The sequence below is a fragment of the Aythya fuligula genome, chromosome 2 (genome assembly GCF_009819795.1).
Source record: "Aythya fuligula isolate bAytFul2 chromosome 2, bAytFul2.pri, whole genome shotgun sequence".
NCBI lineage: Eukaryota > Metazoa > Chordata > Aves > Anseriformes > Anatidae > Aythya > Aythya fuligula.
In genome coordinates, this window is record NC_045560.1 from 158843581 (window position 1) to 158855716 (window position 12136).

At 54.8% G+C, this 12136-nt stretch overlaps 1 protein-coding gene and 1 pseudogene across 12 annotated transcripts in view; both read left to right on the forward strand.

Moving 5' to 3' along the window:
* The first annotated feature begins 1853 nt into the window (after positions 1-1853).
* LOC116486881 lies at positions 1854-2512 on the forward strand (annotated as a pseudogene).
* Positions 2513-8995: 6483 nt separating this feature from the next.
* Positions 8996-12136, forward strand: part of ARHGAP39 (Rho GTPase activating protein 39) — an 84287-nt gene continuing 81146 nt past the window's right edge. For all 12 annotated transcript variants that reach the window (XR_004252878.1, XR_004252881.1, XR_004252882.1 and 9 more), the window contains exon 1: positions 8996-9123. Coding sequence is in view for 3 of the 12 variants with exons in the window: in XM_032180875.1 (XP_032036766.1) it covers positions 9113-9123 (11 nt within the window). In the remaining 9 variants the exon portion in view is untranslated. The remainder of the gene's footprint in view (positions 9124-12136) is intronic.

Here is a 12136-nt window from a genome sequence, read left to right on the forward strand (position 1 = left end):
CCCCTACATGAACCTTCAAAAGCTATCCTTCGGTCTTTAATACTCTCACTTGAAATGTTCCGCCACTTCCAACATCCTCAACAGGATGAAATGGAGGCAGAACATTGTGGGGAGATCACACCCCACCTCATTACTTGAGGGGTTGTGGCATGTAAGAGCAGCTCATGCCAAATCCTATCATGTGCAAAGTCTCTCTCACCCTGCAGGTATTCGCTGACCAGCATAAAAGCCAGCCCTTGTCCCTTCTGCAGTTCTGACAGGCTTTGCTGCCATTCTTCACATCTCTTCTTGAAAGAATTACCCATTTCTTGACTTTAAAATCTGACTGCAAGTTGTTCTACTTTTACTTCACCATCAGCATAATCCGTGGCCATCCATATTAAAGCATTGTTTGATGTATCAGAGGGTACTAAAATCATTTCTTTGTTGATAACGTGGTTTGCACACACTTTAAGAACTTGGTCCCTTCTCATTAGGACTCTATAATATTTCTTCTGTATATGGAAGACGATCTTTATCTCTCCAACACCACACTCCTTCCACTGAGCCAGCAGTGAGCTCAGGTGGCCAAGATGGCCAAAAGCATCCTGGCTTGTATAAGAAACAGTGTGGCCAGCAGGGCTAGGGAAGTGATTATCCCCCTGTACTCGGCTCTGGTGAGGCCGCACCTCGAGTACTGTGTTCAGTTTTGGGCCCCTCGCTACAAGAAGGACATGGAGGTGCTCAAAAGAGACCAGAGAAGGGCAACAAAGCTGGTGAGGGGTCTGGAGAACAAGTCTTACAAGGAGCGGCTGATGGATCTGGGATTGTTCAACCTGGAAAAGAGGAGGCTCAGGGACGACCTTATTGCACTCTACGGATACTTTAAAGAGGCTGTAGCGAGGTGGGGGATGATCTATTCTCCCAGCTCAAGTCTGACTTCAGTTCTCTAAATCCATGCTTAATACTCCCCATCATGTTCTTATCCTTTGTGTTCTGGGCAGTGCTTCCCAAGAGGATTTCCTTCCAGACCTTCCCAGAGACTGATGGCAGTCCAGCCAGCCTGCAGTTCCCCAGATATTCCTTCTCTGTCTTGTTCAACATAGGAGTGGGATCAACCTCTTCCAGTCTTCAGGAACCCAGTCACCATAAACGTTCAAAGAAAGATGAAAGCAGACTAGTGAAGATATCAGCCAGGACTCTCAGCATTTTGTGTGCAACCTGACAGGTCCTGTGCACTTCAGTACATTCAGTGGCACAGTTTCTCCATCTTCCTCAGCAACATGCACTACTCACCTGTCGGGCAGCCTGCAAACGGGTCACCTTGGCTAAGAAGTGGAAGGCTTTGATATCACACAACCTTTGAGTTGCAGACCGCAAGGACTTCAACACCCAGCCCAAGAAATTCCATCAAGCAGAGCATCAAGCCTTGTGTTCTCTGGTGGCTATGGTTTTAGAGGAAAGGGAGGTAGCACATGGTGTCAGGAAACATGGCCAGTGTAGGACCTACTCACCTCTCATTCCTTCTTTTCATAGCACCCAATTCTATGCCTGATGCTATCCACTGCAATGACTTCTTCATAGCCACAAAGCCCAGTGTGGCTGGGCCACACCACATGAATGCCACGCAAAGACCTCACTCATGACACCGCACCTCAGCCAGCCCTTGGCCACATCATCTACCTGCCCTCCCATGCACCTTTCAGAGAAATGCCACGGCCTCTAATACTCTCACTTTGAAGGTGCCACCAGGATCTAACACCATGTCCTCAAAAGGAGGAAATGAAAAGGTCAAGTTGTGGGAAGGACACCACACCTCAACTCATTACTTGCCAGGCTTTGGCATGTAAGAGGAGCTTACGCCAAATGTTGTCATGCGCAGAGGCTCTCTCACCCTGCGGGCACTCAAGGACCAGCATAAAAGCCGGCCCTGCACCTCGCATCCTCACACACTCCTCCTGACGCCTTCTCCCCTGCACCCAACAAGGTGAGTCTGAACCCCAATCCTTTTCTTCAACCACTCCACGGGGCCCATCTCTCCATATGCCCTCTGCCCCCACACTTAGCAGCCCTTCCACCTCCCCATCTCCATGCTCTCATAAAATCCAAGGCCTCCCCGCTCTCTTGGCCTCCCCAACCACTGCTCCACACACCCCTAACACCCTCCACCTTCCAAACACCCTCTCTTCCAGGCACCCTCCACACCACAGACATGTCCTGCTACGACATCTGCCGCCCCTGCGGACCCACCCCGCTGGCTAACAGCTGCAACGAGCCCTGTGTCAGGCAGTGCGAGGACTCCCGCGTCGTCATCCAGCCTCCTACCGTGCTGGTCACCCTGCCAGGACCCATCCTCAGCTCCTTCCCCCAGAACACCGCCGTTGGATCCTCCGCATCAGCTGCTGTGGGCAGCAACCTCAGCGCCCAGGGAGTGCCCGTCTCCTCCGGCGGCTTCGGAGGCTTTGGCCTTGGAGGCTTTGGCTTGGGAGGCCTGGGCTGCATCTCTGGTGGAAGAGCCTGCTACCCCTGCTAAGGACCCATGCCAACACCCCTGACAGCATCTCCAACACCGTTCCAGTCAGCTCTCAGGCTGAGGATGCTCCTCTGTGCCACTCATGGCACACGGGCTCACCAGCCGTAGCTCATTCCATGGCACAAGAAAGCCAGCAAGCAAGGAAGGGGCCAGCCCTTGCTGTCAGGAAACATGGCCAACATACCTCCTTCTTTCTTCCTCTTTCTCCTTTCCGTAGCACCAGCACCTACAGCTGCTACTCTCTGCTGCAATGCCTTGCTCACTAGCACAATCCCTCCGGAAACCTTCTGGGGCTGCTCCTACTGGGGGTAGGGAGACCTTGGGGCTCTGGGAAAATCTGCTCTGCGCAAGGGACGTAGGCTGGTGGTTGCCCTCCTGGCACCTCAGAATGTGCACCTTGACGCTCTCTCAGTTTCATGTTTTCCTCAATAAAATCAATCTGCATCCCATATCCTCAGATGCCTCCTCTTCCTTTCTTCTCCCAATGCTCTTCCAACTTCACCAAAGAAGAAAAAAAGAAGAAGAAAAAAAGCAGGGCTCAGAGGTGATCATCGCCCAAGCCCATTGGTGTTCAGGAAGCGTTTGGATGATGCTCTTACTTATCTCCTTGTCACTACAATATAAAGACATGACGGTCACTCAGCAGATAGTGTATTGGCTGGATGGTCACATTCCAAGAGTTGCGGTCAACAGCTCAGTGCCCAGGTGGGGATTAGGGAGGAGTGGAGTCTTTATTGAGGCCCTCATTTTCTAGAATCATAGAATTTGAAGGGACCCACAAGGATCATCCAGTCCAACTCCTGGCACCACCCAGATCTACCCAAAGATTCCGACCATATGACTAAGAGCACAGTCCAAACCCTTCTTAAACTCCAACAGGCTTGGTGCCGTGACCACGTCCCTGGGGAACCTGTTCCAGAGCACGAGGCAGTGCCTCTCTCTCAAACGTGATGCAGAGGTAGCGCTGCTCTTCGGGCCAGGCACCACTTGCTGTAACTTGTGTGCCAGTTCCAGGGACCGGGACCGTGGCAGTAGCAGCGATGCCACAAGGAATCGAGCATCGTGCTGTTTTCTCCACAGCCTGTTGCCCTTGGGCATTCTGAACCCTCCTCATCTGGAAGCTGCCATCCCATGGGATGCGTTAGACATGGAGAAAAGTGTCCCTGTGCTTGCCTTCAACAACATGCCCCCATCTGCATGTCCCCGTAGCCTTTGGCTGATCCTAAAGCATCCCTCTCCCAGTGCCTGCAGAACATTTTGACACCACATGATAAATTTAACTGGGGTGGAGCGGGGAGGCTGGGGCTGGTAAGAGGGAGTTGATGCTGCTGTGGCTTTTGGAAATGTAGCTTGATGGAAGGGTGCATTTATTTTATTATTTTTTTTTTCATTGCTTCTCTTGTTTAATCATTGGGGGTTTGAGGGATGTTTCAAGTCTTTATATAGCTTAAAAATATTAAAACATAATAAGTCTTCTGTTTCCATGGCAACAGGGACAGCAGGTATTCATGGGCCTGGGATGCTGGCACCCTGCATTCATCACAAGGTTTCCAAGACAGAACAATTTTCTTCAAGGTTCCCAGAAAGCACCGCGCAGAGAGAAGGCAGCCCCGGCCAAATGGCAGCCCCAGGGCTGGAGCAGCGAGCCTGGGGATGTTGCAGCTTGCAGGGACCTGGGGCTCTGGCACCCGTTTATCCATGCCTCCTGCTCATATCGGTGACAGTGACTGATGGCCTGGGCGCTGGTGGGTGGCAGGGGTCTCTGGGACATCATTTGGGAGCCCCCATTGCATCCTGCAGGCAGCTCTGATTTGCAAAGCAAGCAAACCTCTGCAAAGCAAGCCTGATATCATCACGGACACGGGGCTGCGTGGCTCCCAGCCAGTTGCTGGGCACGTCTGAGCCTCCCCAGCTCTGCCCCTCCAGGCACTGCCTCCCTGCTCTCCCAGGATGAAAATGGAAGAGAAGGCAAAGCCTTTCCCTGCTTTTTGTGCAAGCTGCTTGCCGGTGGGATTTGGCGAGCCACATACCTGTGGGAGCTGGTCAGCCATACACCAAGGGGATTAGGTGAGCCACGTTCAATCCCTTTTTCATTAAAGTTTCAGAGTTTTCCCCGTGAAGGCATCTGAAGCAAAGGACAAAGCACGGTCACCTATAACACTCTTCACAAAGCTAGGGCACATTTGTGTGATTTGTGGGATTTACACCTCGGGGCTGTCAGCATCCTCGTGAGTGATCCTCAAATTAAAAGCACGAGCTTGCAAGTTTGTTCTCTGCTGTTTCCTCCGAAAACGCCGCGGGAATGGGGTCTTAGCTCGAGAGCAGGTGGAAATGCGGCACCGGAGCTGCTGCTGGGCTCTGATCTTCTAAACCCATCGCCGGTGCTCTGTCCAGTGGGCATGGCTAAAAAAAAGTGCAAAAATTTCCCTCGCATGACAAGGAGCCCAAGGGGGGACAGAGGCATGGTGGGGCTGTGCCTCGAAGGAGCCCGTGACAAACTCCTTTGGGTCTCCAAGCCTCCTGGAGCAGGACATCGCTGGAGGATCTGCAGGCAATCAGCAGGTGGACCCACGGGACCCCACTGCTTTGGCCACCCCAAGGGACGTTCCTCCAGGGGTGCCTCTGCATGAAGTCAGATTTCGGGATCCTCATTGAGGCTGCTTGCTTGCTATGCCTCGTGCTGCTCAGAGCTCCACCCGCAAGCCCTAGGGATGCGCGGATGCATCTGTTCCTTTTTTTTTTTTTTTTTTATGGAAAATGAACAAGGCTTTTTTTGTAAGTAGAATTCGAGGAGCCGTCGTTCCCTGGGCAGCTGAAGTGTGTTTGATCGTGTTTAAGTGACACTGCAGGCGCTGAAAACGCGTTAGTTAAGTAATTACGGGAAAGCTTTAAAATTCAGCACCGAACTGGGTCCAAATTTTCATGTTTCCGATGGGTTAAAACGTGCAGGTGACACGTGTCGCTCGTTGTGACCGTGTCCCTGGGTCGCAAAGCTCCAGCATCCGGAGCCACGAAATGTCCTGGCAAAATCAGTCTGCAAAATACAGACAGATAAAAAGCTGCGAGCATGGATGAATGACTCTGCTAACCCAGCAGGTTACACGATAGGACCCAAATCTTACTTTTTTTTTAGAGAAAATCCCACTATGTGAGCTACGTGTGGCTCAGGGCTTTGAGCCTGCTCCTGCACTGGAAATCTGGCTTTCTGGAGGTGCTGGGCAGGGTGCAGAAAACCTCGGCTGCGACGCCAGTATCTTCTTTAACGATGAGGATGATGGGGCAGAGCCTTCCCTCAGCAAGGTTGAAGGTGACACCAGACTGGGTGGAACACCACAGGGCCGTGCTGCCATCCAGAGGGACCGGGACAGGCTGGAGGAAACGGGCTGATGGCGATCTCCTGGGGTTCAGCCAGGAAAAATTGGGGAAAAAAAAAAAAAAAAAAACAGGCACCGTGGCATCCTGGAGACGGGGTCACCCCTGGATTGGGGACACGTCCCCTGTCCCCTGCGGAGCACAGCGGAGCAGACCAGCCTGCACTGGGATGAGCGACTGGGTTAACTGGGGACGTGTGCCTTCACGTCAGCGGGTCCCCGATCAATGCGGTTCTCCTGGGGGCTGTTCACATGCTGCAGTTAATGCACGGCAGCGAGGGGTGAAGGGGACATCCCTGGCCTGCCGGGCTCTGCCCTGCTGTCCCCGGGGTTGGGGGTGGGGGTCAGGGGGCTGCTTTCCACCTTCGTCTCCAAAAGGTTGGAGGTAAAAGGTCTTGGTTGGCTTTGTGGCCCTAGAATGGGAGGAATGATCCGAAATGGGAGGAATGACCCTAAATGGGAGGAATGACCCTAAGTGGGAGGAATCACCCTAAATGGGAGGAATCACCCTAAGTGGGAATGACCCTAAATGGGAAGAATGACCCTAAATGGGAGGAATCACCCTAAATGGAAGGAATGATCCTAAATGGGAGGAATGACCCTAAACGGGAAGAATGACCCTAAGTGATTTTGGCCAAATTCCTTCAAATTCACAAGTCAGGATTTAGATTCGGGCTGGAAACCACTTTTTTTTTTTTTTTTCTTTTTTTTTTTTTTTGTAGGTGGTTTGGTGCCGGCCGCTGCCGACGAACTGAAGGAAACGAGCTGCTGCTTCTCCAAATTCGGCATTTTTTTTATTAATTCCTGAGTACGTTTTGAAGGGGTCAAAAGCTGCCCCCTGCCACGGATGTGGGTGGAGGTCAGGGGGGGCTGTGGGGCATGGGGGGCGCCCTGTGATGCACAAATCCTGGGGGACAGGGGGCACAGGGTGCTGTGGGGCCCCGGTTTTGTGCTTTTGCATGTGCAAGTGCACTTGTGCATGCGTGTGTGCACCGAGCAGTGCATATATGTGTGCAACGTTGCACGCTGCATGTGCACGGGTGTATAGACAGGGATACGTGGTGTGCAAGCACTGCATGCGTGTGCAACAGGTACACAGCCCTGGGGGTGTGCACACGCATGTGCAATGTGCACAGAGGGGCAGTGTGCATGCTGGGTGAGAGGTGTATATAGTGCTACGGGCGTGCATGTGCACACATATGTACATGGGTGTGCATTTGCACACATACGTGCATGTGTGTGCGCTGTGTGCAGTGTCCTATGGGTATGTAAGTGCAATGTGCACACATGTGCATGTGTGTGAACGTCATGCAACATGCATATAGACCTCCAGGTGTGTGTATGCACACTTATATGTGGTGTGCACATATGTGCATGTGTGTGCACTGCATGCAATGTGTATATAGCCCTATGGGTGTGTATATGCACACTTATATGCGGTGTGCACACATGTGCATGTGTGTGAACCTCGTGCAACATGCATATAGCCTTACAGGTGTGTGTATGCACACAATGTGGATGCGTATGCACTGCGTGCAACATGCATATAGCCCTAGGGGTGTGTGCATGCACTCTTATATGCGGTGTGCATGTATGTGCATGTGTGTGCACTGCGTGCAACATGCATATAGCCCTACGGGTGTGTATATGCACACTTATATGCGGTGTGCACACATGTGCATGTATGTGCACTGCGTGCAACGTGTATATAGTCCAACAGGTGTGTGTATGCACACTTACATGTGGTGTGCACATGTGCATGTGTGTGCACTGTGTGTTGTGTCCTATGGGTATGTAAGTGCAATGTGCACACATGTGCATGTGTGTGCACTGCGTGCAACATGCATATAGCCCTACGGGTGTGTGCATGCACTCTTATATGTGGTGTGCATGCATGTGCATGTGTGTGCACTGCGTGCAACATGCATATAGCCCTATGGGTGTGTATATGCACACTTATATGCAGTGTGCACACATGTGCATGTGTGTGAACCTCGTGCAACATGCATATAGCCCTACAGGTGTGTGTATGCACACGTACATGTGGTGTGCACATGTGCATGTGTGTGCACTGTGTGTTGTGTCCTATGGGTATGTAAGTGCAATGTGCACACATGTGCATGTGTGTGAACCTCGTGCAACGTGCATATAGCCCTACAGGTGTGTGTATGCACATTTACATGCGGTGTGCACGTATGTGCATGCGTGTGCAATGTATGCAACATGCATATAGCCCTACAGGTGTGTGTATGCACATTTATATGTCATGTGCACACATGTGCATGTGTGTGCACTGCATGCAATGTGTACATAGCCCTATGGGTGTGTGCATGCACACTTATATGCAGTATGCACATATATGCATGTGTGTGCATGTGTGCTGTGTGCAGAGAGTGACCGTGCAGCGTGTATGTGTGTGTAAATGCACATGCGTGTGTGCTGTATGTGCACATGTATGCATCATACATGCACCATACATGCACAGTGTGTAAGCCAGGTGTACCCATGTGCTCACGTGCATGCACTTTGCACACTGTACGGCGTGCGTGCACCTGTGCGCAGCGTGCTTGCACGCATACATGCACACGCACCGCGTGCATGCCTGCACTTTTTAACCTAAAAGAGGGCAGATTTGCCTCAGACGTGAGAAATTCATTGCTGGGGCTGCCCAGGGCGAGCCCACTGCTGCGCGGCCCGAATCGCGCGATTCCTCCCCAAAAACCCCCCTTCCCCCTCCCTCCCTCCCCCCTCACCCTCATCCCCGCCCCCCCTTTTCCCCGCGCGCGGACTACAACGCGAGGACTACAACTCCCAGCACCCCCCGCGGCTCCCCCCTTCCCTCCTGCGGGGCGGGCGGGCGGGCGGGAGAAGGGGCGTGGCTTGAGGCCCCCGGCCCCGCCCCCTTGGCCGCTCCCTATTGGCTGCGGCGCCGTTGTCGCTGGTGACGGGGGGACGCGGCGGGGCCGCGGCGCGAGCGCCGGCCTCAGTCGGGCGGAGGCGGCGGCGGCGGCGGCTGTGGGGGGAGCGGGGTCCGCGCGCGCGCGCGCTCCGGCGCGCGTGGCGGCGGCGGGGGGGTGGTGGTGGTGGGGGGGGGACCGGGATTTATTTATTTTTTTTTTTTTTATTTTTTTGGGGGGTAAATTGGGTGAAATTAAAGGTCCATGAGCCATGGGAGCTTGCACCGGGAGCCGGGCCGGGGCCGCCGGCGGGCGGTAGGGCCGCCGGGAACATGGCGGAGAGGTGAGAGCCGGCATCGCGATGGGGGGGGGGGGGGATTTTGGGGGGGTTTTGGGGTGATAAAAAGGGCCCAGACCCCCCCCCGGTATCCCCGAGGTGGGATCTGGCTCCCCCTTTATCCCCCACCCCCCCTATATATCCATATGGGGGGTCCCCCCTTTTTTTGGGGGGGGGGTTTGCCCCCCCCCAATTTGGGGGGAGGGTGGGTGAACCCCCCCCATATTTTTTTTTGGGGTGGGGGTCTGGATGCATGCAGGGGGCACCATTTAATTTGGGGGGGGGCCCTATGTGCTCTGGGGGGGTGCGCTTAGACTTTCATTGGTACCCCCCCCCCTTTTTGGGGTCCATGGGGGGGGTCCCAGCCCAGCCCTGCCCCCCCCCCATCATTTTGGGGTCTATAGGGTTTGGGGGGGGGGGGCTCCCAACCCCACCCTGATTTCCAGGGGGGCGTTGGCAAAATGGGGGGGGCGGATCCTGACCCCACCCTGCTGCTTGGGGGGCTGCAGCCCCCCCATTTCTAGGCCCTATATGGGGGCTATGCCCCCCCCCCACCCCCCCAACCTTTTTGGGGTTGGCTCCCCCCTCCCTGCTGTTTTTTTTTGGGGGGGAGGGGGGAAGATTCACCCCCCCCCCCCTCCATCCCCCCTCCATATGGGGTTGAGGGGGGGTCTCTCCATCCCCCCTCCCCATAGAGGCCATGGGGGGGGGGTTGGATTCACCCCATACCCTGCCCCTAATTTGGGGGGGGCACCCCCCAACCCCCACACACACCTTTATTCCCTTGGGGGGGGCTGAATTCCCACCCCCCTTTAATTATGGGGGGGTCGGATCCCACCCTATATCACCCTATAGGCACTATGGGATTGCCTTACCCCCCCCCATCTCCCTATAGGTTTTTTTTTGGGGGGGAGAGGCTGCTTTTTTTTTTGGGGGGGGGTGCTTTTTTGGGGGGGGGGGCCACATCCCCACCCCGCTCCCCGTGGGCTGCAGCTGGGGGAGGATTTTTGCGGCGGTGCAAGGTGTGGCACGGCCAGGGGGTACCCATAAAGGGGGGGATTTTGGGGGGGAAAAAGGATACGGGGCCGAGCCGAGGGGGCTGCATCGGGGCCGGGGGGGCTCGGAGGGGGGGTATTTATTTTCTCGTGCGCGGCGGATCGTGGATTTTTTTATTATTATTTATTTTTTTTTAATTCCCCCCTCCCTTCTCTGCGCTGCTCTGCTGCTTCCCCTTCCCCTCCGTTCCCCGGGCTGCGAAACCTGCAGGTTTTTATTGTTTTTAGCATTTTTTTATATATTTTATTGTATTTTTTTTTTTTTAATTTTCCTCGGTGGTAGCGGCTTCCCCTCAACCCTTCGGGTGACCTCTACGGAGAAACCCGCAGCCGCCGCCGCCGCCGCGCGCCGGCCCCCTCGCCGGGTGGGCTTTTGAAAAGGGGGGGGAGCTGGATGATGCGAAAACGAGGAATATATACCTAAAAACCACAAAATCGGGGAGCTTTTTTTTGTGAGCCCGAAAGCAGCAGGTGGCCGGTAGCGAGCGAGGTGTGGCCGTGCCCGTCCCCGAGCCCGCTGCGGCCGCACGGCGATGCGCAGCCCGCTCCTTGGGCCAACGCGCTCGGACCTCGCTGGAAACCTTCACGCGATGCCCAGGGGGGTGATTGGGAGGTTTTGGGGGCAGATCTGGAGGTTTTGGGGCAGATCTGGAGGTTTTGGGGCAGATCTAGAGGTTTGGGGGGGATCTGGTGGTCGGGAGGGATCGGGGGATGCGGTGCCCGGGGGGGATCCGGCGGCGTCGCGGCTCCGGCGTGGTGCCGGGGACGATGTGGGGTGTTGGCTCCGACCGCGCTCGCTGCTGCTGCTGCTGCTGCTCCTGCTGCTCCTGCTGCTCCTGCTGCTGCTTCTTCCACTCCTCCCGCTGCTTTCCACGCTCGTTTCGTAAGCCAGGAGCCACGCATCGCCTCGCCTTCACCCGGTGGTGTTACCTTCGTGCGCCCTCGGGGTGTCCTGGATCCTAAAATCCCCATCCGTCCCCGCTACCTGGACCCTTTTTGGGTCTAAATTCCTCCTTCCTGCTAACCCCAGCGATTTGTGGGACTCGAGTGGCCCAGGATCATCCCCGGATGGGAAGAGGGGAGGGAGCGACCTCGCCGTCCGCGTGGCGATACCGAGGGGCGCCCGCGGCCGAATTCCCACCATTTATTACCAACGGGGTTCGAGGCTGCCTGCGACTCCTCAAAACGCGCTCCCTTGCCTGAAATGAGGTCGTTAACTCCTAAGAAGAGAAGCAGAAGTGCCCTGGGCTCTCGGAAACGGCAGCTCGGAGCGGTGGGGGCTGCCCAAACCGTGCCCCCATTGCGCCAAGGGTCTTCCCGACGCCTCTGGCGGTCGGTGGCTGGTTTGGGGTTGGTTTAGGGTTTTTTTGTCTGTTTTTTCCTGCCGTTATCGGGGCAGGAGCTGCTTTTCTGTGCTGGTTTCGGCCGTGAAATGGTTTTTCTGGCGAGCCCTGGGCAGCTGCTGAAGGTAACAGCGGTGCCGGGCGCGATTTCGGGTGGCCTTAACGAGCCGCGATGCGTCTGTGCCCGCTAACGAACCTGGCACCCTAAAAGCAGAGATGATACGGGCGGTGTTGATTTAAAAAAAAAAAAAAAAAAATAGGCTGGTTTTTATTCCAATTTCTTTTATTTTATCCTCATTCCTGGGAAGGGATCGTCTCAACTCGTGCTCTTGAGGAACCCCGTGAAGTTAATCCCTTTAGGTAGGGATCCCGGGCGGGTTTTTCTGGGTGGGTTTGGTACGAAGACCGAAGACTCACGTTGTTTGGTTCCTCTTCTGGAAGACGAGAGTTTCAGCAGTTCCCCTCTAGCCACGGGTGAATAGACGTGATTTTTTTTAATTAAAAAAAAAAAAAAAAAGCAGAAGAAAACCACCCGGCAACCCCCGGCCGAGAACCCGCAAACCGAGGCGAAACCACGAAGCGCAAGAGGAGGCTGCAGCGCCCCGGGCTGCTTCCAGGAGG